General features: G+C 37.5%; 1 protein-coding gene across 2 annotated transcripts; it reads right to left on the bottom strand.

Moving 5' to 3' along the window:
* Positions 1-45: 45 nt before the first annotated feature.
* slc6a6b (solute carrier family 6 member 6b) lies at positions 46-24,450 on the bottom strand. 2 transcript variants are annotated; one of them, XM_051095093.1, is made up of 14 exons: positions 24,249-24,450; positions 17,667-17,896; positions 16,652-16,786; positions 15,177-15,411; positions 13,821-13,953; positions 12,914-13,048; positions 12,198-12,301; positions 11,957-12,081; positions 10,018-10,130; positions 8,860-8,997; positions 8,021-8,123; positions 5,146-5,246; positions 3,285-3,455; positions 46-3,206 (listed from the first exon to the last, which is right to left on the bottom strand). In XM_051095093.1, exons 2-14 carry the CDS (start codon positions 17,893-17,895, stop codon positions 3,051-3,053), a joined length of 1,878 nt encoding a protein of 625 aa, XP_050951050.1. In that variant the 5' UTR covers position 17,896; positions 24,249-24,450; the 3' UTR covers positions 46-3,050. The 2 variants fall into 2 exon arrangements, with proteins under 2 accessions (XP_050951050.1, XP_050951049.1); XM_051095092.1 differs by lacking the exon at positions 24,249-24,450 and adding an exon at positions 19,745-19,881.
* Positions 24,451-27,953: the final 3,503 nt, after the last annotated feature.

The following is a 27,953-nucleotide window of genomic DNA, read 5'->3' as shown; positions in this document are numbered from 1 at the left end:
TTTATACATATTCTAAATGTTAAAAATGTTCACCACAAGCAGAAGGGTTTTTAAAAGATAAATGTTTATTAAGAGATAAAAACTTTTTTCCATTTTTCCTTTTTTTTTTTTCCTGTTTTTTTTTTTTTTGGGTATGATGTAAAATCTTTATCGATACACTTGCTTTTTTACTTACAGATATCCTCGAAATAAAAAAATAAAACATTTCTAATCATTACTTTAAAAAGGTTCTCTCTTGCATTTATAAACACTGCCCCCTCTAGCTGTTCTTCAAAAATGGAAGGGTTTAAAGAGACGCGCAACAGCGGGAAACCAATCTCTGTTGTTAAAACACACCCTGAGACTGCACAATAATATCTGTATTGCTAAAAAAATTGTGCCTCTATCAACTTTTCTGCAAAATAGCATCCCAAAGGTAACAAGGTAGAAGCTGTTGAGATCAATCGAGCACCTCCCTTTGCGATTGGCTAGAGTTTTAACTTGGCCAAGTCCAAAAAAAAAAAATCGTATTAGACCCAATAAAATTTAATCCATAACATTGGCATAATCCTTAGATTTAAACTTTACTTTCTAATTAAAAAAGTACAAATCGTCACAGTAAGTAGATCTGCATTGAGTTTTTGGTGTTAATTCAGCATACCATGTACGGCAGCTTACATTGGCCCCTGTTCATTGTTTCTGAAATATTACAACAGCTTAAAAATCATACGTAATTCCACACTTCCAAGTACCAACTTTCTGAAAGACAGGTGAAGACAGGAACAATGCATATCATTCTACAAAATATTGCACATAACAGTTCGCAGCAAGCTTTTTTTTTGATTAACAGTTGTGGGTAGTTGCTGAACAGAACAGTCGAATACAGTGATATTTTTGAATACAAAAGGCAAATGTGATTGGAAATAAAAACAAACAGATCTGATACAAATGAAAAACAAACGTACGAAACTACCCTGAATCTACGTGGTTTTAAAATCAGGCAGCTTCACATTCCGACACTCCAAAATAGAACGTGTTTGGTGAGTTTGAATCAATGAGGGCGACTTATAAACGGCACTAAGCGCAAACTCAAAATTTGCAAATCTTATTTTTCCGTTAAATTCGTTAATAAAATGGACATATTTGCTACAAAAGTCGTTCTCTGTGAACGCATCTTTCGAAGAGGGAAGAGACTGCTAAGAATTAGTGTGACGCTTATTTTCAAAGTTGTGTGGCGTTTCCAACTCGCAACGTCGGAAAGTTTACAAAACAGTTAGACTTAAAGTGACCGTTCATGCAAAAACTAAAGTTCTTTTATTTACTCACTCTCACGATGTTTCTTTCTGTTGAGACTGTTTGAGATACGTTTACATTCATTTAATTACGGTACGTTTACATGACAGTTTACTTAAACTGAAGAGATTTTCCATTGCGTTTTTTAAAGTACAAACAACAATGTCGTCAAAATGATCCCATTCACACATATCTGTGGAAAACTACAAAAAAAAATCAGTATTATCCATGCCAGGCCAGTAGTTGGAGATGTCACGTTGTAAAGCAACTACGCGCTTACAAACTCAACACGTGATGTACAACGTCAACCGTCTTCGCGAATAAACGTTTTTGTAGTTTACACAGAGGCGATAATGGTATTTTTTTTTAAATTAGGATTTTTTTTATTAGGATACGAGAGATGGGGGGGTGGGATCAGGAAACGTCCTCAAGTGGGGATTCGAACTTGGGACGCTCGTACACTGTAAAAACTAAAAAACACAATTTGTTGAGTCAGCTTAATATAATTTGTTACCCTGCTGCCTTAAAATTTTAAGTTCAGTCAACTAAAATAAGTTTATTCAACTTGAAATGTTAAGTTGTACTAAGTAACAACTTAGATATTTGTGTTTGCTAAACTTAACAGATGGGTAAGTAACCAAGCTGCCTTAATAATTTAAGTGGATTCAACTCAAATATCTAAGTTGTCATGTAGTATAATTTAACATGAGTTGGCTGAACTTAAAATTTTAAGGCAGCCAGGTTACAAATCATTTTAAGTTGACTCAACAAATTGTTTTTTACAGTGTAGTGCAACGGGCTGCCCACAAGTCTGTCGGCGCCAATAATGGTATTGTTATCAATAACTTGAACTCTAAACCCTGTTTTCAAAAGTTAGCATTTTCAAGCCCCCAAAACGCCATTGTCATGTCAATGAATGCCAAAACACATCAAAAGCTTTTCATTTTTAGTTAGACGTAAACAGTCCAATGTTTTGGACCCCAGTGACTTTCATCGTATGGATACAAAACGTTGAATCACTCTTCACCCCCGTTTCATGGAAAAGCGAAAGCCGTACAGGTTTAGAACAACATGACAGTGAGTAAATGATGATTTTCGTTTCTTTTTTGCGCAAATTATCCATTTAAATGGTGCAACAATATGGAGAATGTAGTGTCCTTAGTGGTATAGTGCATTGAAAACAAGCAGTGCTAACGGCTCGATTTTTCCAGACAGCACAATCTCCAGTCTAAACAGTTTTTTGGGACACACTTAAAGCTCTAAAATAATGCATAACGACCACTATCCTCAAAAGACGACCATTTCACGTTGGGCGATAACAAGGGTGTTTTTTTTAGATTTTCGTACACGATTCACGTTTACGGAGCCCTTTGTGTTTTTTGTTGTTGTTTTTTTTTTCCCATGATTCTCAATTCTCCAAAAAATAAACATAGCTTAGTTTGATTTTGATATGTACAACGTTACAAAAATAGAACGGGCGTGGTTCTACGTTTAGGATACTGCTGTTTGCGATCTGTTCTCTGTCTAATAACAGCGACAAAATAGTAATATAATAGTATTATGATAAAAATATTAAAAATACAGACAGAAAAATGTAACTTCCTCTGTAGAAAAAAACAAAAACAAGGACTCCTAGTGCAGATGCGTAGCAATGTAAACCTGGTCCTACGACTATGTCAAAAGTTACAGAGTATATTTTTTAATATATGTATATAGAATCACATATATATATATATGTAATGGAAAAGCAGGTCATTGAATCCTCTCACAGAGAGCGTTCACATCATAGTTTCTACGATGGTGTGGGTGGGCTTCATCAAGCCTCCGTTCCAGTTGGGGTCAAGCGGCTGCGCCAGCTCGTTGGATTTGGGCTGGTACTCTTGAGGGCAAGAACTGGCTCCTCCCCTCACGGGTGCCGCCACCGCTTTGATCCTCTGGAGGGAAACGTAAAATGACGTTAATGGCTTGTTCATTGGCGAAACGTCTGTTTGTCGTTGGTACGACCGACTCACCTCGATGAGGGGTCCATCTGATTGAATGATTTTGATCACAACCACCATTGGGATGCAGATCATGGACGCGAGGGCGAGGGTCCAGCCGACTCCAATGGACCAATCCGGGTATTCGTAGACTTTGTTGTATCTCAATGGTGTGTACTTGACCAATGAGAAGACAAAGCATCCCTGCAGCAGAAGACAAAGGAGAGGTCACCACAGCACATTGCAATCAAACGTCCAATACACGAGTGTCACGAGTGTACACCCATTCTGTGTTATTAAATATAAATAAATTGCATGGTTTATTAAAATTACTTTAGTTAATTATTGATACATATATTTTTTCTATTTATTTATTTATTGAATAAAACATTTTATTTTTGCGATTTATTAATAAAACAAAGCAGTAGTAGTAATTATGTTAAATTTATTAGTAATTATAAATGTTGATTGTTTAAAAATGAATAACAAAATAGCATTATTTATCATTTTAATTTAGTCGTTTCTAATTTAAATCAATAATACATACTTTTACTGTTTATTTATTTAATACATGAAAAAATTATAACATTATTATAGATATTTGCTAATAATAATAATAATTGATATGTACTATTAAATATAATTAAACAGCGTGGTTTATTCAAATTATTTTTAATTTAGTTAATTATTAATAAATACTTTATTTATTTGCACATTATATTTTTGCTATTTAACGATAAAATGTAGTAGTAGTAGTTAATTTATTTTTAATTTTGAATGTTGACATTAATTTAAAAACAAATAAATAGCATATTATTTATAATTTTAATTTAGTTTGTAATTTTAGCAATACTACATTATTATTATATTATACTACTTTATTTATTACATGATAAAATAATATATTATTATAGGTATTTGCTGTTTATTAATAATAATAATAATAATAATAATAATAAAATTATTATTATTTATAAATAAATAGATTGTTGTTTATTCAATATTTATTCAATAATACAAGCATGGGTTATTTTGTTATTTGTTTGTTAATAATGATACATGATGATGATAAAAACATTTTAATAATAATAAATAAATTGATTAATTTATGCATATAATTGTTTATTATTATTATTATTATGTAGTTATAATTTAATCAATCTGTACAATTTAATAATAATGCTTAATAACATTGATTTTCTATTTTAATAAATCTGACAACAGCAACAACAACAATAATAATAATAGTTAATATATATATATATATATTTTTTTTTTAATTTAATTTAATTTTATTTGTTAAATTATGACCTAGGCTTTTCTAGGTGTGCTTCACCCTTTTAAAAAAATGTACTACTGATTGAGCAAGTCAATCCACTGCAAAAGATCCATTTAATTTTTTTCTTTTAATAAAAGTCTCTTCAGTCTTCAAAAGCTCTACATACAGAAGGTTTTTTTCACCCCTATAGTCCTATGATGTACACACACACACAAAAAAAAAAACAAACATTCATGATCTCATGGAAACTAATCCTGCACTTGTCCTTAGCTCCTTCCATTCATTCTGTTGGCCAGGCAGATGGTCACCCCATCTGGAGCTCTCTTATAGTGAGATGGGAGCCGGATTTTTGCAGCAAATCCAAAGCGGAAAAGCGGCATTTACATGTGTAGCCATGGGGGAGGGTAGAAAAGCACACAATCTCAAATTGAACTGTGTAAAATACTCTTTTCATATGACCTCAATGTGTGATTTTAGGAAACATACTGAGTAGCGGGCCTAAGAAAATCTGTGGACAATCACTTCTCACTGTTTTTTATGAACACGGTGTATCTATATGCAAACTACTAATTAAACCTGTTTTAGGGACTCTTTCTTCACCTAAAAAGAACTTACCACACACAGAAAAGGTGTGACTACAGTCCAGCTCCACTTCATCCAGGGATTTGGTCTGTAACCAATCATCTCTTCAATCGCATCATAGAAATTATCAGCGCCTGTGAAGAGAACAAATGTGTTATCACTTAATACTACAGTGCGCATAGACTGGAACACTGTTATTGCATTGTTTAAGATGAATTACATTAGCAGTTCTTTCATTTGTTTGGGGTTGGCTGGAAAAAATGATTACAAACTGTTGTGCTGTAACATTTTTTTTTTAAACTGTATTGTGCAAACAGTGCAGTATGTTATCAGCAAAATCCCCCATGGCAAAGAATATCAGTGTTTTAACCTGAATCTACCTGCATGCAAAGTTTAAGCCATCTCAGCAGCAGCTCAGTTAACAAAAGAAGTTGGCATGCACTGACATATTCATGACACATTTAGATTTAGAAATCAAGGTCATGACAGTAGGGAAAAAGACGTTATGTACGCTTTCAGAACTAGGTTAAATCGTAAAGCAGAAACCCTGATTTGGGCACTAAATCTTTCTAACTGACCCATAGTTTGTTTAAGAACTTCACCTGAGAATATTTCACAATCATTCCTTTCATAATAATTTAAGCAATAAGGGCTTTGTAAGTCATGCATCTCCCAAAAAAAAATAAAAGAGAACTCAGTTACTGGCTTGCCTGCTGGCCAGTTTTGGGGGTAACGCATTACAAGTAACATGAGTTAAGTAATCAGATTACTTTTTTTCCAAGTAACTAGTAATGCATTACTTTTAAATTGCTGTGTTGAGAGAAATCAGGATTGAGGTGCACAGGCACTTCCTTCAGCCTGAAACTTAATTACACTTTTTAATTTTTGGTGTGAGAGTTGCCAAAAATAGAACTTTTTGATTTTATGTTATAAAAAAACAAATAAGCAAAGCCCAGCCTTGGTGACAAAAAGTTACACACAGTTACTTTTTCAGGGAGTAACTTAATTTTATAATGCATAACTTTTAAATGTATTTTTCCCCAACACTGCTGCTGGCACTTTCCATCAATAGGGTAAGGGTCCAGTTTTATTAATTTAAGTTTTATTAATTAAATTAAATTATAATTAAAAAGTTCTAATATAATAAAAAAGGGTAATGGGGTTGCAAGTAACAAGGTTGGAGATTTTACCTACATTAGCTGGCTAGTTAAGGGTAAAATTATGAAAAACTCATTTCCTATAAATAAATAAATAATAAATCAATAAATAAAATTGTGGTAACAGGGTTGAATGACTTAAAAGTCAACAATAAATTTGTGTGGAAAAAATAATTGATACAGTGGCATGAGATCATGCTGTGAAAGGGTCCAAATGTCTTTTACTTCTTTGGTATAACAACTTTAAAGATTATTATTAGTAATAGCCAGAAAATCGTGCAGTAACAGGGTTGCAGATTTAGCCAAATTACTCTGTTACTCTGTGAGCTAGTTAGGGGTCATGCGTTGATTTTTAGTTACTGATAAACTCAATAAGTAAAAGATACATATTTGCTTTAACTTTTTTTTTCTTACAATAGTTTTGGTAACAGGGTGGAATCGCTTAATGAATGAAGTCAACATTTAAATTCTGTGCCAAAACTAAGTAGGCAGTAATGGGCTTGTGCTGTAAATGGGTCCAAATGTATTTTACTTCTTTGGTATCACAATTTTAAAGATTATTATTAGTAGTAATAAGCAGAAAATCATGCCGTAACAGGTTTGGAGATTTATCCTGAATTACTCTGTTGCTCAGCAGGGACAAGCTAGTTAGGGGTCACATGCTGATTTGTAGTTCTTTATAAACTCATATTTCCAATAAACAAAAGATATGTATTTGCTCAATCTTTTTTTTTCTTAAAATAATTTTAGTAACAGGGTGGAATGGATTAATAAATGAAATCAAGGAGTAACAGGGTTGCAGATTCAGCCAAATTACTCTGTTACTCAGTGGGGGTGAGCTAGTTAGGGGTCATGCACTGATTTTTAGTTACTGATAAACTCATATTTCCAATAAGTAAAAGATGCATATTTGCTTCAACTTAGTTTTTCTTACAATAATTTTGGTATCAGGGTGGAATGGCTTAACAAATGAAGTCAACATTCAAATTCTGTGACAAAACTAAATAAGCAGTAATGAGACTGTGCTGTAAATGGATAAATTGGTACAACAATTTTAAAGATTATTATTAGTAATAGGCAGAAAATCATGCAGTAACAGGGTAGCAGATTTAGCCTAAATTACTCTGTTACTCAACAGGGGTGAGCTAGTTAGGGGTCACACGTTGATTTGTAGCTACTGATCAACTCATATTTCCAATAAGTAAAAGATGCATATTTGCTTTATCTTCGTTTTTCTTACAGTAATTTTGGTAACAGGGTGGAATGGCTTAACGAATAAAGTCAACATTCAAATTCTGTGACAAAATTAAGTAAGCAGTAATGAGATTGTGCTGTAAATTGGTAAATTGGTATAGCAATTTCAAAGATTATTATTTATAACTAAGTAAGACAAAACTAAGTAAGCAGTAATGAGATTGTACTGTAAATTGGTATAACAACTTCAAAGATTATTTTTTGTAAGTTGCAGAAAATCATGCCGAAACGGAGATGCAGATTTAACCTAAAATACTCAGAGGGGTATGCTATAGTTATAAGGATTACTATTTGTTATTACAGTGAAATCATGCAGTAACAGGGATGAACTCCAAATGCAATGTACTAAATCTTGCATTTTTACTGTTGAAAACAAAACAGGGTTTGTTGTTGTAAAGTATTGGCACATCAATTTGTACCCTATTCATGAAAAGTGCCTGCTCCATTACACAGTTATGAATAGAAGTCACATTTTTCTGTTTACTACTTATACTCACCATAAACCCAGGCTACAGCAATACATTCAAAGAATGCAACCCATAAAAGGCACACGCCACTGGCTGCATAGTAGTCAAAGAGTTGAAACACATACATGCCACCCTGAAAAACAGACACAAAAACGATTGAAAAAGTGAGTAGGCTATCGTTACATGCTGTAATTGCAAGGCCGAAACAATAGAGGACTGTTATGAGCAAGGGTTGGCTAAACACTTGACTAGTTTTCTTTTGGTAACAAAAGCATTTGTTGCACAATGCATTCAGGGGTGACATAAGACATTATGTCATGGAAAAAAATGGGACACTGTGTGGCTCAAGCCACAGAATAGCATTCCCACTTTGTCACTGTTACGGGGGCTTAGCAATCAGGGGCTGAGATTTGAAGGGGGCCAAAAGAATCTTAGATGTGCATTGTCGGACCAGGCCGGATCTCCTAGTATAGCAGTGTGATTCCTCTGTGGAATTCTCATTGCTCGAAGCAGGTCAGGACATCCATAAAAAGACATGGAACTGGGAGCGATAAGGCACTGCAGGGAGTAGAGGCCTCTTCCTTATGGGAGAGAGCTTGGGCAGTAGATCTGGCATGAGTCTGGTGTTCTTGATTACAGGAACTGAAGGTTTGGTTGAAGGCCACATACTATCAAATGACAATGTCACTAAAATCCTAAAAGGAAAACATATGGTGCCTGACCATTCAACTAAGCTACATTTGATACGCTCTTTATTTAGCCAGGAGGAACCAGCTGGTCCAATTTGTTGGCAAAGTGGTAAAGACTAGAATTAGTATGAATTTGGAAGGGAAATACTACATAAGGGAGTATTGAACTGTTGTATTTACCTCGGTGACCATGGTAAGTCCCAACAGGTAGCTAATAAAACAGACTATAGCTATGAAGATTTCACGCCGGTAACCCTTCCTTAGGAAGGATGGATACAGATCCACTAGGGATGTGATCTGCCCTTCCACTTCGACAAACTGGGAAAACAAAAGAAGCACTTTTAGCACAAACCAGTTTCTTGTTTGCTGAAACTGCAAGCTGAAAAGGCAAATATTTCATATTGTGACAGGATATTATACAGCATATAATGAAATTGAAGAAAGCTTACGTAATACTTAAACATGTTTTGAAATAAAAAAACTACTGAGTTTTTGTTCATGACTATTAGCTTTGAGGCTAGTGCACAACAAATACAACTTTAGGAGATACACTTTACAAATTTTGTCCAATAAAAATTATGTCTACTATGAGCATGTCCCTTCCTCAATACCAACATTTGTTGTCATAGCCTAAAAGGCTATTGGCTAGTTTAGAAAAATATGATATCCCCGTCCATGTTCCTGTTTCAATAGAAAATAGGTCAGCACAGGAAACAAAGTTTAGCATCAGATTAATTGATCTATAATGTTGTGACATACTGTAGTGACAGATATCTATTACTGTAAGTAGTACTGTACATAGAGCCGCCTTTAATGTTATCCAGCACAGCTGCATGAATATTATTTTAGATACTTAATTTAACAGTCCAAGCACCACCCTAGTTTAGTGGACCCTCTGGATGTAGACACTGATTTAGCAGTGTTCAATTTCACTCGGACCAAGAAATATGATAGTACAGGACTGCTGTACTTTTTTTTTTTTTCTTTCCTTGTTACTATGTTTTCTTGTGTACTGTGGCTTAATTTGCTATACTGATCTGATGCTGGACTTACAGAGCATAAAAGTTTAGAAATTAGGGGGGGGAATACTAAAACATATGCAAAACAAAATTTTAAATTACAAATATGTTTGTTTTTAATTAAAACTGTATGTTCTTTACATTTTGAAAAAGTGTGAACATGTAATTTAATTGTATTTAACACACTGCGCTTTAAATGTTAACTAAGAAGCTTTAGCCATCAGCCATTTAATTTTCAAAAATTCTTTTCTACAAGGTCCATCTGTAAACTAGCGGTACTCAAGCTGTTCAGCAGAACAGTTTTTCATTTGATACTCACCTGACTGTCGAGGCCCAACAGCAGAAGCATTATGAAGAAAAGAATTGCCCAAAATGTAGGAAGTGGCATCATAGTCACGGCTTTAGGGTAAGCAATGAAGGCCAAGCCAGGACCTATTGGGAAGAGAACAGAGGGGGTGGGGAAGTGGAGAGAGTACAATTAGCAAGGCTAGCAATTTGCACACTTTGATCTATGCCGGTGTGGCGCGTTTCGTCAGCGGCACAGACCAAAAGGAGACATGAAAGAAAAATGGAGCGAGAATCTACATGACAAAGCGATCAAGCCAGGCAAAATTACTGCCAGTGGTTCGTTGCAAGTCCAAGGACTGCTTCGGTGCATCTTGAGGTTAGCTTCGAAATCTAGAAAATGTTTCATGAGCGGTGTGATATTTCCGCTACAGGTTACATATTCAACACTACAAAGAACAACCTCCAACCTCCACACCTTCATTTGCTTACATTACTAGAACATAAAAAATGTAGGATTCAATCTGTTCAAAAGAGGTTAAATGCAAAAACAAGCACAATGCACATAGAATAAATCCAAAGAACCAATTGAAACAACAACCAACATAGCATAATGTCAAAGTACAATGAATAGCACTTTCCGCAGAGTCAGGTTGAAGCATGTGTGACTGACCGCCCCAAAATTGACTTCTCTTCTGCAAAAAGCTCCTTCTAGCTTCTTGGCATTTGTAATGTTTAGAAATGGATCCAACCAAATCATCCTGAAAGACTCCCTGATAAGGATCCTGTGGCTCTATACAGCCGTAATTCTGCTGATGTTCACGGAAGTTCAAGTAAAGTTTAGGTTTGTGTCTTATAAACAAAGTGATAAAGATGTATATTTGGTGCACCTCGCTTGAGCCAGACATACTCAGACCAGAGTCTCCACAGAGGAGGGCCAAAGCATGAACACTGCAGAAGACTAGACATTTGGAAAAAGCAGTCGTTACATCAACTGGTCTCTTTCACCATGAGACTTACTGAAAGTGAACCTGAAGCACAAGTCTTAAAGCAGCATGAAAGACTAAGGGCCATTTTGAGAAACTTCTGATATGCACTAGATGGTCAAAAGTATATAGACACCAGAACATCTCGCCCATATGCACTTGTTGAACACTTGTTTTCAAAACCATGAGCATTAACAGCAAGCTTCCACTCTTCCGGGAAGACGTTGCAGTCGATATTTGAACAAGGATTTGCTCCCATTCAAACACAATAATGGATGACTGAGGTCTGGCTCATAGTCGACGTTTCAGTACATTCAAAAGGTGCTCAATGGTGTTCAAATCTCAGGTTCTTCCACAAAAGTCTCAGTGAACTATTCTGTCTTAAGAAGACTTCATTGTAGGCACCTGCTTGTGAGTACATAATGTAGCTGAAATAGCCAAACCCATTAAATAGACGAAAGTGTCAACATACTTTTGGCCATGCAGTGTGTCCAGGGTAGAAAAGGAACCATTAGGAACTGATTTGGCGATCTTAGTCAAATTTCAAAGAGTTCTTGAGGACTTAAACCCAGAATCTCCAAAAGCTTGTAAATTGCCTCTATCCTGAACTTGGCACAAGATGCTTCTTGATTAGGGTCACCAGTGGAAACTGTCTTGAACAGCAGTCTTCGCCATTAGTGGACTAGGACTTAATGTTCCCAGTGGCTCCAAGAACACGCTCTCCGTACAGTTCTACAGTCGTTTCCAAGTGAATTCCACTTCCCACCCGAGAGACCGTCTACATTTCTAACTCACTTTGGTTTTTATCTGATGAATGACAGCGAAGGTTCCAAATTTAGTCCTAGGTCCTGGAACTAGTTTTCCTGGCTCCGAATTGTTTACGGTCGACGATTTTTGCCGCTGTTTTCACTACAGGGTTGACCAAACGTTTTCGTGTTGTTATTTGCAGCAGCAGTGCCCACCATCACTGCTGCTTGACCCTCGTACCTGACTCTGCCACATCGGCTATGTCCACCCCTTGCTCTTGTGCCATGAAGCCCAGGACGGAAAATATTGCGAAGCCAGACACAAAACTGGTAGCGCTGTTCAGGCCTCCCAGCAGCAAACAGTCCCTATGTCACACATATGTCATGGAGTTTGTTAATTAACATAAAGGTACCCTACGTTCCCACTTTGCCAGTTCACTGGACTAAGGCCCCCCTCCCGCCCCCGGGACATTGAAACACACCTGTAGCAGTTGTATTTGTACTTGTTGTAGCTTCCCAATGACGTCATGGCTCCTAGACAGATGGCGTAAGAGAAGAAAATCTGTGTCCCCGCATCAATCCACACCTAGACACAAGACGCCAAACAATTTACTGACTGACAACATGAATTGAGCAAACTCAAATATTTGCATGTGTTTAGCCTCTTGTAGGTCCTTCAGAACTGTATACATCATGAAGAACTAATATAAATTGTTTCAACAACTACATGTCATGTTTAGATTTGTAGCTTTCTGACTGAGGCCATCATGAGCGTTATTTATGTCGACTCTTTTGCATATCTTGGGTTTCTCTCTGTAAACTGTACATCCGAAGTTTATTCTGGTTTTAAGTTGCAGAGGGTCAGTGGTGTACATTATGTCGACAAATGTAAACAGCACTTTTCCTGCTGAAAAGTCTATCTTAGGTGGCTGATTTATATTGGTTAGTGCTGATTTAGTAGCTCGTCTACCTGGTGGACTAGCATAGTCGACCTACAGTTGGTCTTTCTGTTGCTGCTAGTTGACCAAGGTAGTCTTGCTGGTTACCAGCATTCAAAACGCAACATATTCTAGGAACCAACTATGTTGGTCTTTTCAGCAAGCTTGACAGCCATAGAGACCAAAGTGGTGTGGAATCAGGTTTTGGTGGGTAGGTGATATTGTAAAGCCTTTTGATGGAAATAGCCGTGAGATCTTACCTCTGGGTCTGCAAGGCGAGTCACATTTGGATACAGATAAAATTTGATGCCCTCGGCTGCCCCAGGAAGAGTGACACCCCGTACAAGCAGGACAATTAACATGACAAATGGGAATGTTGCCGTGACGTACACAACCTAAGCAGAAAAGCCAAGAACACAGAGGTTTAATTCAATGCTATGGCTGTATGAAAACCCACAGACTTGGTGATTTGACAATTTACAAAACTAAGGCAGAGTTTTTTCACAGGGTATTTAAAAGATTTGTCATACTTTCCAGCATTCTGAGATAACATTCTGTCAATACCATTTTCAAAGCTAACATGCAATTTACAGCTTAACTTCACTGACGGTTTACATTGGCTTTAGTGGATATACTTTTTGCTCAGCTGTTTTCCTCCCATCATGTAATGTTTGGCTAGGCTAAAAATGTTATGCTGACCACAATGCCGAAAACTACAATAAAATTAATCTTTCATCTGCTACCTTTAAAGCAGCTCAGTCAAATGTTTTCAAGACAAACTTTTAAAGAGTATTTGTTTTTAGGGCAACATAAAGAAATCTGCCTTGAAGCAGTTGCTATACAGCAACGTACTGTGACAGTGTCTTGGCAAGAGCCATGATAAGATTCACAACTGCATGCTCGAGGGGAATGTGTGCCCAAGCCAAGAGGTGGTGTCTGCTGATTGACTTTACAGTCTCTGTTAGGAAGGAGGTGTGCTATAGTTGCTATTGCTGCTAATAACCAGGGAACCACTACTATGTTTATATTGACAACACTGGCATTCAAGGTAGCATTCAAATCTCTCTGGCTACTTATAACTCCAATGACATTGTAAGAAGTATTATTAGTAGTTCTTAAATTAACTGACTGAAGTTGAAAGAATTCATGTAATGTAACCAAGCTCACCTTCCCAGTTGACTTCACACCTTTCCAGATGCAGAAGAAACAGATGACCCACACAGCGAGCAGACACAGAGCCAGGTCCCATTTAATATGACCCACCTGCTCGATACCATCTGAGATGCTGAGGACATTTCGCCTGTGGTGGAAAGAATGTTTCCTGGTAAGACACTCTCAAGCCCTTAAGGGTTTTTAAGGAGCTACCATACAAATAATCAGAGAAGCTATTCAGTCTGCTATGATGAATGAGTGTTTATGTACAAATCAAAACAACAAGCCAGTCATCATCGATCAGGTGTAGCTAACTCGCTTCTGGAGGTCTACCTTTTTGCAGATTTCAGTTCCAACCCTGCTCCACACCTGCTTGTAATTTTCAAGTGACTTTGAACACCTTGATTCAGTAGCTCAGGTGTGTTTGATTAGGCTTGGAGCTAAACTCTGCAGGGCGGTAGCCCTCCAGAAGCATGGATAAAAAGTGGACATCCTAAAGTGGACATAACTTTCAAAGTATGTAAGCAGCCATAGCAGCTTATGATCTAAACATAACGTTCTGCAGAATAGGTTATCTTGTTGTTCATCATGAACATACTCTGGGTTGACTGAACCTCCTTGCACTTGGGGTTTTGGCACCAGAATACCTTGAGTAAACAAGTTTTGGGATAATCAACCAAGAGTTCAGGATATGTGGCACATATCCCTGGAATAGAGTTATACTCTATTCCACCTCTAGCCTTTGCCTAGATCAGGTGTGTACTCCTGCACCTAGAGGGGCTTTGACCCGCTCCATCACACCTTCTTGAAAGTTTCTTGAAGACCTTAAGGTGTGTTTAATTAGGGGTGGAGCTAAACTCTGTTGAAATATTGGTCTTCAGAAGGCAGTCTGGAGATCTAAACCAGAGATGGAAAACTCTGGTTCTGGAGGGCTACAGTCCTGCACTAATCAAACACACCTGTAAAATCTAACCTAAGTCTTCAAAATGTTTTGAAAACTACCAGCAGGTGGATGGAGCTAAGTTCTTTAGGACAGTGGCCTTCCAGGGATGAAGTTGCCCATCCCTGGCTAAGATCCTTTGTTTTATAAAGCATTAGCACTATTGGGACTGCTTCTCTCGACTCAATGTTCTACCAGGTTTAGTCAAAACAGACCTAAGCAAGCTAACCGAAGTCTGCAGGATTACTTTGGGATAAGAGGGTGAAGGAGCTTCAGAGTCTTTGGGAGTGATTGAGGACAACTGTACAGATAAATAAGGCAATGTCTTTGGTTCATAACCCTACAACTTCTTCTCAACTAAATGCTGATAGCTGGATTTGGACTGATTTCAAAGTACGTAACAAAATTGTACGCAAGTAACAAGTACTTACTCCCAGAACTCAGTGACGGGGGAAGTGAAGTTAGTGGCGTTTGCAGCCGCCCAGAGTGTCTTGTTCTTGCGGAGGGTATCCTCCACACAATTTTCTGTGTTCCATTTGTTGTTGCAGCTTGCCCAGGGAAGCTCTGGCTGAAAGCACTGGAACAGGTAGTACAAGCCCCAGGCCAGAATCACAATGTAGTAGATGTTCAGCAGGGAAACGATCACTATGGATGCATAGCCGATACCTGTGCAAAGAGAGGAATAGTGACATTAAGCACATGGTAGTTGTGCAAAGTGTTTGCGATTTGTTATTACAACCTTAATGAATGCAATGAAAGGAGTTGTGCTCCAGTGGAGCATGAGAATGGATAAATAAATGACAAACTTCTATGCAACCTTCTTGTGCATTCTGTGTAAACATGGAATAAACTTGTCCAGAGCTGGAGGTAAGTGATGCAAGACATTGGTTCAGAGTTTGAACTGTGTAAATCAATGTTGGCCAGGTTGACTGGAAAGCAAAACAGACCAAAGCTGTCACCTCATTCGCTGGCAGAGGGATATGGGTAATTCAGCAGTTTGCATGTAATTGGTAAACTCTGTTTAAATAAGTAATGAACATGTGGTCAGAAGACATTTTTGTTAGATTTGATCTATCCTTTGTTATATAAGAGATACTTTGGTGGAAATCTGTTCCTTTTTTGAAAGTAGTCATTTAGTCTGGGTTTCAATTCCTTTTTAAGGGTACAATGGGGATTGCTCTTTGTGGGGCTCGAACCAGCAACCTCCCAATTGCTAGATCTAGCTTTAGCCACTACACCACACCCAATAAAGAGATGTCCAGTCATACAAGCTCCTGTTCATGAGCAGCTGCCTTTCTTAGCCAACATATTAATTGACAGCTGCTGATGTGACCTTGTCTCTGCTACTAGCCAGGCTGAAAATGAAACTACTACAAGTCCCTAGAGTAGTAATAAGACAGGCTGCAATTAACAGAGTGCTGACATTAAAATACCCCAACAGTGACAGAGACAATTCAACATGTGGCAAAGACATGTTTGTCCATGTAGAAACAGCCTAACACATATCACTCTTGGTGCACGTCAGTATTTTGCAAATAGAAGTGTTCAATTTAATAGCAAATTTATTAGTGGCTCTCAGAGGCTAGGAAGAAAACTGCTATTTTGGTAAACACATGTTTTTTTCAACTCTGGCATTAAAAGAGATATGTATTTCCTATCAGACACTTAACATGAAACATGTATGTCTCACACAGCCTATCTTCAGATACAGCTGGTGGTATCTGTGACACACCTCCCACTCTGTGTCCTTACCAAGGGGGTCAGAGTGGTTGGCATGGCCCCATTTGCCCCTGCTGGTAGATACCGTAACTACACCAACTTGCAGCAAAAAGCACTGCTCTCCATTGATGGCCATTATATTCCATTTTATTCTCTGGTAAAGGAAATACTTGATAAAGAAACTCACCTGTAAAAATGGGGCAAAGTTTCTCCCAACAGGTGATTCCTCCCTCAGAGGTGAACTGACCGAGTGCCACCTCCAGGAAGAACACAGGCAGTCCTCCACCGAACAGGAAAATGAAGTATGGGATGAGAAAAGCACCTATGTGGAGCCAAGAGAAGATTCACTTAATTCTGTCAATTATTATATCCTGTTAACTGCTGGATTAGTGTTTAACTCATAGTCCTCATTGAGTTCATCCAGTAGAGTGTAAGGTTTTGACACTTGCTCTCATTCTCTTTTTGTAGTTCTGTTCTTGTAAAGATAATAAGTGTTATGATAATCACATGCTGGCGACTGTTGGACATTTCCAAAATGAAAATTATAAGAGTTTGAGAGTTTGAAAATCTAAAAGTTATTTTTTAGAAGATCTTGTAATGGAATATCTTTAATGCGTATCTGAGCTATTGATCTAAAAGTGTATTAATAATTAAGCCTTTAAAAAAAAATGATTTTGTTTTACTTTCTGTGAAACAGAGAAGATTTTTCATAATGTACAATAGAAAGTGATGTATACTGTCAAACCTCCAATAAAAGCACCATAAAGTAGTCCATAAAACCAAAATATATTATTATCCACTCTCAAATCGTATTTGCTTGTACATTTTATTGAAAATGCATTGTGACTGGTCATGAGACATCAAAATTTATGATGCATGACTTGAGAAAAGTTGTCATATGGCTTTGACAAACTTTATGGTGCTTTTTTAACGTGTTGTGGTGTTATGGTGCTTTTATGGTGTTTTTGAAGTTTAATCATTCTCTCAAGAAGCAGCTTCTAAACATCTACGTATCTCCTACAGAACAAAGATTATCATTTGGGTTTGAAACAACATGATGGTGAGTAAATTATGACAGAATTTCTGGGTTAATTTATCTAATTGATGTCCTTTGGAGATTCAAGAAATGAGGTCAAGAAATGAAGTTTTTATAACCGTTACATCGGTGGTCAAAGTCCAAAAGTATCAACAAATATGCTCACCTCCGCCATTCTTGTAGCAGAGGTACGGGAACCGCCAAACGTTGCCTAAACCAACGAAGCCCCCGGCGACTGATAGAAGAAAGTCAAGCTTGCTAGCCCACTTTTCTCTTTGGGGGTGTTTCCCCTCGGCTTCATCCTCCGGCCTCGTGCCTGGGCTCTTTCCCGGAGAGGGTTTCAGAATGTCTTTGTGGAAGTCCTTTAGACACTGAAGTTTTTCCTTCTGGGCCATGCTAAAAAGAAAACAAAGGGTCAGAACTCTTGACTTAACCCCAACAGCCAGAGGTTCAGATGTTGAAAAGATCACGTTTAGTTTTCTAAATCATTTAGAATCAGGTCAAGCATTAACTGTGCATTTGGAAGAGAAGCTTTTTCAGGTGGGGGAAAGGTTCACATGAGAAGATAACATGATGGTTAACGTGATTAAAACTAACGGTACCTTTATGTGGTTTGAACACAGGAAATTGCCATGTACGACACCATTGCAAGCAAGTATCATGATTCTTGGTACAATATCTTAGCTGTGACTAACAGTATAATAAACCTAGTTGTAAACCTGATAAGATTCATTGCTTTCTTTTGTTGCTTGTGAAGTGTGTCTGTAGTCAACATAAAATGATGCTAACAGACAACCACATAGCAAATGAGCATGCATCAGCATTTCACACCAACTAGTTTAAAGTCAGCATAACATCAAAATGGACCCTCTTTACTTGATTAATACACAGGTTTTGTTTTAAATGATTGGTACACTATAAACCTATTTAGTTGTTTTGTCAATGTAAATTCATACATATTGTACTTGATTGTACTGGAAAACAAAGCAAAAGAAAATGTAAGAAAATCATTTTTTCCCTTTAGAGACCATTTTCATAATTCATTCATTTCCCAATGGATAAAATACTTGTTTTACTAACATGAAAGACGTCACACTTGGCCCACAAGGAAATCCAAATGCTCAAATTAAATCCGATTTAATAAAAACTCCTCAACTCATTCACCGCGGTTTGATGCAGAACTGGTATGTGTTTATCTTGCCCATGTACCTTTAAGTAACACAGTGTTTACGCTGTCAGGATTCTATTCAAGGATGAAGTAATTATGTCAGGCTTGGCGTCTTCTGTTTTAAAGCACGAGCCAAACTTGCCATGGAGCCCCTAAGATGAATCCCAGAGAGTAAGATACCAAAGTCAGCTCCAACATCCCTACCCATTCCAGACTCCCTTACAGCTTGGCAACGCTTGAACAAACTATAGCCCCACTGTGAGGCCAGTTTCTTCAACACAAGCCTGCTTTTTTCCCTGCTCTCAAGGAGACGGAAGAAGAGGAGGGAAAAATCTACGGTGTGTTTGACAATCAATAAATACACGTATATTCTCTTTTCCGTAGCTTTACTAAACATACGACTTGATAAACATGCTAACTAGTGTGGCGGCATGCCAGGACTCAGAATATAATCTGTAGCAGTTCTCAGAATACCAGTTCAATGACGTTTGTATGTCTTAAGTTCATTCAAATTGATCTTCTGGAGGTTGATACATTGAAAGACATCTACTAGTTGCCATTTTACTAATGATTCTCTCTTATATTTTCAGCTTAAGCACAGAATTTTTTACTTGCCAATACAAGACTATTAAAAAGGTCTAAAAATTTTCAAGAAATTCCATTCATCCTCTTTGGGTAGGTTAAATCTGTGTGTTTCAAAGGCTTAGGAGCTTGCTACAACTCCAACACGTTCTGTTACATAACTAGAGCGAAATCCTCCAGACACTTTCCATTTCCATTCAAAACACTGTGGTGACAAACTTTACTGGCTGTGAGTCAAAGAAAGCAAACAACTGGGTTAAAAAATGCAACTGGTAGGTGCCTTGTTGAACGGATTCAAACTGCAATACCGTTTTTTCCCAGAAGTTGGCAATAATTTAACCAACATTTCAGATATTTCTGATCTAAGTTTCTAATATCTGGCATGGCAAACACTATTAAAGTCTCATCTTTAACTTTATTCCTCAAATTTGACCCCTTCCTCATTATCCACAAACACAAACATTCCGTCAAGTTAATGCGCTGCTTTCACTTACAATTCCTTCATGGCTGAATCCAATTGGTCTATGTCGTTCTCTCAGCAGACACCATACCTCTGACCGCACAGCCCCAATCTCTCCAGGGCTCAGTGTAAGCCGAGGTGACACCACGACCCGCCCACAGACTAAGACAATTAAAAGCAATCAGTAGATTGGTCGCAGCTTCGGAGCAGCGGATAACCTGAGCGATGGTCGGCTCGATGGTAAATTTCCACTCCCCAGTAGCATCAGAGGTCTATCTGAAACTATTTATCTTTGCATGTGTGGCATCCACTTGTGGCAACCCGAGCCGCAGATGCGACAAACAAGAGCATGTGGATGGCAATCCACACCTCTGTTGCGTTTTACTTGAACAGCTGATGGTTTCCAGGCTTTTGTCATGCCTCTTGCCATTTATAGTTTTTCCTTTCAAGACAAGTAGCTTTGCTTAACATACTTTGACAAGTAGTCAAAGCATAGTTTTGTGTTTTTTTGCAAAGTGGTTTGAAGACAGAGCACAATATTTGACTGACTGACAAGTCTGACTTAGATTCCGGTCAGTAGTGAAGCAAAACAAGGCCCAGCGCATTTGCATAGGGCTAAATGTGTTGAGTAACAAAAGGCTATTGTACGACTTGTTTCCCTCAGTCTTTTGCATTTGGCAGCAAAGCCCTGATAAAGGGACAATGGCGATTTGTGCTCACAGGACCATTTCTATGAATTTTGGAACAGGCAATTTGTTCACAAAAACAGAACAAAGGATCCGCTGGCATTTTATGCCATTTTAGCGCACAGTGTTGGAATGCTGTGAAAATTGTGACACAGGACAGCCTACTTTGGGACACTGACTAAGTCTGTTTGATTCCCAAGCAGAAACAATAGACCTGAATCGCACATAGCTGGTCGAGACTCTCAAGTCTCCTTCAGTGGAAGGAGGAGCAGCTTCACTCCTGAATCAATCACCTCCAAGAAGCTCCTAATTGCAAGTGATTGTTTTTTTCTTCCACATCTATAGGTCACATAGCCTGTGGCTGTCAGGGATTTGTTGGGTCATCTCAGCTGAGTGACAGGAATGGCAGGATTGCTCCATAGTCCCAGCTATAGAGTGAGACTTCAGGTCTGGATCCGGCACGAGGCACTTGGCTCGTTACATAACCATCCCTATTTTAGAACCATGTACATTTCCTGAGTGCTCTCACATTAAATTCCTTCCTTTCCGCACTCGTTCCACCACATAAACGGAATCCGGAGTGTTAAAAGCGTGCTCTTAGCCGTTTACGTAAACCTCACAATGTAGCAATGATGCATGAAACTGAAGTCATGAACATTAAAGTCAAGTGTTTGACAGCAGAGTTTGATCCACTTGTGCATAATCTATGACGTGATTTATTGTGCTCTCATGCACTGCCTAACCTTGGCGAACCAAACTGTATCACTGGATGTTTGAGATGTTTGCATTTGCATCATGCTGCAGGGATATGGTCACGGTGGGACAGTTGACAAGGTGGTCCTACAATGGTCTTTAAACTTTTTGATGTCAAGGCCTCTTTCCAGATTTTCAAATAGTTGTATCTCGGCCCAATATATTCCTATCCTTCAAATGATATATAAATCTCAATTTCAGAAAATTGACCCTTATGGCTGGTTTTGTGGTCCCGGGTCACATATATCCCAATGTACTCACTTGTGGTCCAATGGGGGTCCTTTGACCCATTTGTAAAACCCTTGGCTTTCAGTACACGTTACAAAGAACAAATCCAAAGAACAAAGAAAAGAGAACTATTTGAAAATCTGCAATGCATTTTACTAATAAATTTTTGTTTTTGATATATTTATGGTAATTTTGACCTATACAATGATTGTTTGCCATTGCTACAAATATACCTGTTCTACTTAAGACTGGTTTTGTGGTCCAGAGTCCCATGTTGACGTTGTTACTACAAAAAGAAGGATTTTATCTATTTCAAGAGTACAGTATTGTTTATTATCCTAAGCATTAATGTGGTGTCCTAAGCAATAATGTCTATTTTGAGTTGTCCTGTAATTGAAACACAAAAAAACATAATTTATTCTCTGGAGGTTTATGCCATAAATTAAGTCAGTTGTTTTGACTCGTCAGTATACAGCAGCCAGACCAGATCAGATTTCTGTCATACGTCTCCGGTGTCCACCAAGAACTTTTACCGTTGTATATTTACGATTCCACAAATGTCATGCTTATTCAAGTGGAATATTTGTCGCCAGACCAAAAGAACAAGTGGAAAGCTGAAGACACATAATTTACTGCGAAATAAATAAATAAATGTGACACTTGACCACAAAACCAGTCATAAGGGTCGTTTTTTTTTTTTTTTTTTTTAATTGAGATTTAGACATCATCTGAAAATTGAATAAATAAGCTTTCTATTAATGTAAGGTTGCTAGAATAGGAAAATATTTGGCTGAGACACAACTGTTTGAAAAACTGAAATCTGAGGGTGCAAAAAAATCTAAATCATGAAAAAGCTGTCCAAATGAATATCTTAGCACTGCATATTGCTAATCAAAAATGTACAAAATATCTTCATGGAACAAGATCTTTACTTAATAGCCTAATGATTTTCGGCACAAAAAAAATATATATATAAAAATCGGCTACTGCTACAAATATACCCATGCTACTTACGAACAGCTTTGTGGTCCAGGGTCACAAAAAAATTCCATTACATGCAAAATGCATTTTATGGGTGCCAAATTATGGTACAGAGACAATATTTAAAGGTGAACCGGTTCAGTTAACTACATTCAGAGCCTACGCTGTTCTGCTATCCGTCCTCTTGTTTATATTGTTGACTTGTGATTTTTAGAAGAATGCACTGGATATATTTTTGTTTTAATTCAGTCTGCTCTATGTGAAAATTGACTCAAAATTTATATTGAAAAGAAACAGAGAAACTACTAGATTAAAGAAGAAAAAGAAAAAAAACATGCTGGAAGAGTTCAAAGTCTAAACTAAATTCTGGGCAGAGCTGTTTGTTGGCAGTCATGACTCAGTATTGCCTTTGTTAACACGTCTTACTTTTTTATTGACATCAATTTAAAAGCAGCTGATAGACTCATATTTGCAGTTCTGTTTTTATGACACACTGACATGAGACAACACAATGAATAACTGTTTAGCTGTTTTTGTGCTCACTAAGAAAATGGCATATGTCCCAAACACATTCTGGCTGTTACCCTTATCAGAGTGTTAGGTATGCAAGCTGGCATGTGCATAGAAACCTAAACTCTGTAGCCTATCCTGTATTGTGTTTGTTTGAGCAGGGACTGCAAGTGAGCTGTCTGACTTCCGCATAACCCTATGTAGGCTACTAGATGAGGTGAACCTGTTTGCGAGAGACCACTTTACAGAGTTACACTGTCAGTTCACATCTCTATTAGGATGCTGCTGGTTCAAACGAAAAGCTAGCGGATTTTGGCCGGTTCGTAGCATCTCGTTGCTTGGCGTCGCTTATTTAATGCAGCGTGTCGAGTTCAAAGAATCTTGTTAGGAGCAGGTGTCTCCATGGCGTTTTTAGAAGCGAGGAACTTGCAGCAAGACGCTGACAACATTCCGAGAAGCGTCTCAGTAGTACATCCAACGCGTGTTTACATGGAAAAGGCGGAAAAACACATCAGAGAACGTTTCCGCATTTAGACGCTTTTTAAACGCCATTCACGCTGGTTTCAGTTCCAATTCGTTTCGCTTTTGAACGCAAAAACGCGTCCTTATGCGAACCGTCGCCAAAGACGCGTGCAAGAGAAACGTCACTAACCAACATCCGATCACTTTGAAGAGGCGCGTCCGTATTACAAACTTTCGCAAGATGTTACCGTTTTTCTTAAGAACGCATGCAACAGGTTGTTGACGCACCGCTCGGGCTGCACCTAGTCGCATCTTCGTGTGCGTAAAATGTTCACTTGTAACGTCACGTCAGTTTATGCGTTATTTCATCCGCTTGAGGCTGTTGATGTGAAAATCTCAGGTTAAACCCGTGTTTTTAAAACCCTCAGTGACAGGTTTTCATCGAGGGACGTCAAGCTGTCTATTCTTAACTCCATGCAGTCAGCACTCGGTTATATTTGTCTAGAGTGGGAGTGTTAGAAACTCAGTGACAAGTGACAGCATCAACACAAACGCATTGAGCAGAAGATATCGACCACGGGTTTAAAAGGCTGTCAAATTATAATAAATCATAAAAACTGAATAAAACTATTATCTTAATTATTCCATATATAATACTAAAGCATTTCAAATATGAGCTTAACAATCATAAAGACAAAAAAAAAATATTCTAATAAGCTGTTAAAGTGCTTCCTGGATCTCTTTTCAGCATGTATGACAACTTAGACAAGCTATTGAATTTAAAGTCATACTGAGGGAAAAGATCTCAAAAGATTCTGAAAACACACTAAATTAAGTAAAAATTAAAATTAAGCATAAGTATTCTCGCATCAGTGCATTATACTAAATCCAAAGAGCAAACATGGGAAATAAGGTTACCTTTAATGTTTATTTCCTTTAATTCCTTTGAAATGTTCTTGTCCCTTCTGTATTGTGCCGCGTCTCGGTGCTGAATAACAGCGGCAGCGGTAAATTTAGTTTATGAGCTTTTTTTTCTGACCTTTGTCTCTCAACATGGGTGACCATTAGACATCAGTTGTGGAAAAACACCGGCCTGCCTCCCGTCCGCGGCAGCAGCGCGTCTTCTTAAAGCGCCAGCTTCCTGTGTTCAGAAAAGCGCGCCTCCAACTCGCATCACTACTGCAGCTCCTCAACTACGCCGCCTCTGGTCACTGTCTATAAGCGCTGCTGGGTCAGTACTTTTGCTTCGATACAATAGTCCTAGTGTCTGAATGTAAGAGAAGCAAACGTCAGTTCAGTGAGATATGTTAGGCTACTGTACTTTTTCTGTGCGGTTGCCAAATTATTCCTGTGATTTATGCTTGCAGAGTGATTCCTGTAGCTCATCTGGTAGATCACTTAAGTGTGAGTTCTGCCAAAAACATGAGTGACATTGATAGGTAAGAGGAACCATCACAGCACCTTTACCTGAACCTCAGACGGGAACATCTCTAATTTAATATTAGCTGTCTGAATAAGTGGGACGTTGGTAACTGTAGACCTCCAGAGAGTCTCATTAAATGTGCAGGCAGATTAAGGCATACAGATGCATTCATTTTTGTTAGCTAAACCAGTTTTCAAAATGTTGGAATCTTCCAAATAGGAGGATCATTTTGTGAGTAAAACATAAAACAGCAAAATATTTATATAGAAAATAAAATTGAATATTTGCTTAAAATGTACTACATCCAAGATGTAGATGAGTTTGTTTCTTCATCAGGTTTTGGAAAAATGTAGCATCACATCATTTGCTCACCAATAGATCCTCTGCAAATGGGTGCCATCAGAATGAGAGTCCAAACAGCAGATAAAAACATCACAATAATCCACAAGTAATCCACACCAATCCAGTCCAGCAATTAATGTCTTGAGAAGTGAAAAGCTGTATGTTTACAAGAACATAATTGCTTCCTCTATCCATAATATTGCTTTCTCCAATGAAAAAGTCATCTAGTCTGAATAAGGAGAGAAATATGCATAGATTAAGCACTATTTACAAACCAAAACTATTCTAAACAAATATGTTTGTGGGTTTTGATGTGTTTGGAACACAGGAAATGTACTTTTTTTTTTTTTCCCCTCATTATGGGTGGTGGGAATTATGGGAAGTGTTATTATGGATTACAGACTCATATTTTGGCCAGAAGCGACAGTTTAAACATCTTAACACTGAATTTGTTAGTTATAAACATGCAGCATGTTAATTGAGTGGTGTGGATTACTTGTGGATAATTGTTTTTATCAGGTGTTTGGACTCTCATTCTGACGGCACCCATTTACTGCAAAGGATCCACTGGTGAGCAAGTCATGTAATGCTACATTTCTCCAAATCTGATGAAGAAACAAACTCGTCTACATCTTGGAGGACCTCATTCTAAAAACTGCTGGGTAAAATATGGACATATGGGTTGTTTTGACCCAGCGGTTGGGTTTTACCCAGAAGCTTTTGTTAAACATTCAACCCAGTCGCTGGGTATGTCCATATTTTACCCAGCGCTAGGTTGTTTTTAACCCAGCAGTTTTTAGAGTGCGGAAGGGTGAGTACATTTTCAGGGAATTCTAATTTTGGATGAACAGTCTTGTATTTTTCTGCCAGCAATTAAAAGCGTCATATACATGCTGATTTATTTTGACCCAGCTGGTTGGGTTCAATGTTTTTACCAAACATGCTGGGTTATTTTATTTAAGCCTGTTGTTTAAAAATTATTATATTGCTGGTTTAAAACGGACTGGAACTTAAACACACAGGTAATTACTAGAGGCAACTGCAATAATCAAAAGATGAACATTTATTATTAAGCAAGAACACATGGACAAAATACAAGACAAATTTAATTTATTTGGGTGAATACAGCAAAGTTTACAATATTACATACATTTAAACTCGTTTCACAAGCATTTTAGACATTAAAAAAGTAACATTTCAAAGTAGAATTTTAATTTTAGTGTATTCAAACGTTAAAAAAAGACACAGCAACTTAGTTGTAGAAAGACTACCCAGCTCCTTGGTAAAAAGTATTTAAAAATAACACAATAAAATGACCCAACAAATTGAACCCAGCACCTGGATAAAAATATTAAAAATAACCCAATAAAATGACCCAGCTGGCGGAACCCCCGTTTTATATATATATATATATATATATATATATATATATAAATATATAAACAACCCAGCATTTTTTTAAAGTGTAGCATTTTTCACTAGAAATAACATTCTAAAGTACTTCTAAGTTTTCAGTTCCGAGAAAGAAACACATTTCTTTTAAGTAAAAAAAAAAAAAAAAAGTGAAAAAAAAAACGGGCTAAACATACTGTGGTGTTTTGGATCGCCATCTGTTGAAGAAAAGCCATTCGGTAACCATTAATTTCTCATTATCTCCTATGATTGAGGATTGAATTAAAGTGCCGTTTTACAGTCTATAAAACTTGTAAAAATAAAATTTCACATGATAAATCACAATTTAGCTGCACGGCTAAGCCAAGTGGTTTTAATAAACACATTAAAAATGCACAGCTAAGCCAAGTGGTTTTAATATTGTTTGTGTACATCTGCTTTTCAGGGGAAAAAAACACTAATACAACCCCAAATTGACAGTAAACAACTCAATGGTTGACTTGGTGTTCTGCCTCTGCATGTGCAGACAGTCAGCGAGCCCTGCTGCGGTTCCTGTGATTACGGCTCATGTTTTGGCCCACAGTTACATCAGCTTGACTGAATTAAGACGCTACCCGACCCTGATACGAAACATTACATTCGCTGTGTATGAAAACAGCGTCTAGCCTCCGACTAAAGTTTCTGTAATTTTCCACCACTCCTCGCTTGCGCCTCACTTCTCTCATTTGATCACAAGATCACTGCCTTCCTTTCACAACTGTGTCACAACAGCAATCTTGCGTGGCCCATTACCTCAGGTGATTAAAATCATGCATCAGCTGTCACTCACCTCTAGGTGTGTCTGCTTGCAATGCAAACATGCTGTGTGAATATTTTTGCATGATTTAGTGCACTGCAGTAGATCAAGTCAGAATCCCTTTTAGTCAGTTCACTTAGATGCTTTAGGGTATTAACAAAATGGCTGCTGTTTTCTATGCAGGGAATAGATATTTAATTATTAAACATAATTTTGATACTATAAAGAAAATGATATTTACACTGGTGTTCAGGTTGTCCATAACAAAGTTCCCAGATAGCACAAGTACATCTGCAAGATGTCTGTTAAAGATCACTTGATCTGGAAAGCTTCTGCTGTGTACAAACATCTGAGAGACGTTGGTAAGATGTAAGTTTTGCATACATTATAAACCATAAACATCTTAAAGACATCTAATAGACGTCTATTTGACATCTGATAGGAGATGTCCTATAGACGTATTGCAGATGAGCAAACACTCAAAAAAATACATCTTGCAGATGTAAATGTAGACATCAAATAGACGTCTCCGGGGTGTACGTGTGCTATTAGGGGACATTAACATCAAATTTTTTATGAAAATCATAAAAATATCACAAACAATGACAATGTACTCAGCATCATTGACAGCCAAATAATGTACTTTTTGACAATAAGTCATAAGTATTTA

Source organism: Labeo rohita, chromosome 22, assembly GCF_022985175.1.
Source record: "Labeo rohita strain BAU-BD-2019 chromosome 22, IGBB_LRoh.1.0, whole genome shotgun sequence".
NCBI classification, from domain to species: Eukaryota; Metazoa; Chordata; class Actinopteri; order Cypriniformes; family Cyprinidae; genus Labeo; species Labeo rohita.
The sequence above is the reverse complement of the archived record's forward strand: the minus strand, read 5'-3'. Positions and strand labels throughout refer to the sequence as shown.

Coding starts and splice junctions, on each gene's coding strand:
- slc6a6b (XM_051095092.1), bottom strand. Junction 13,954..15,176: donor CCCGTCACTGAGTTCTGGGA/GTAAGTACTTGT, acceptor TTTCCACCACAG/GCGAAATGTCCTCAGCATCT. Junction 12,082..12,197: donor TACAAATACAACTGCTACAG/GTGTGTTTCAAT, acceptor TGTGTGACATAG/GGACTGTTTGCTGCTGGGAG.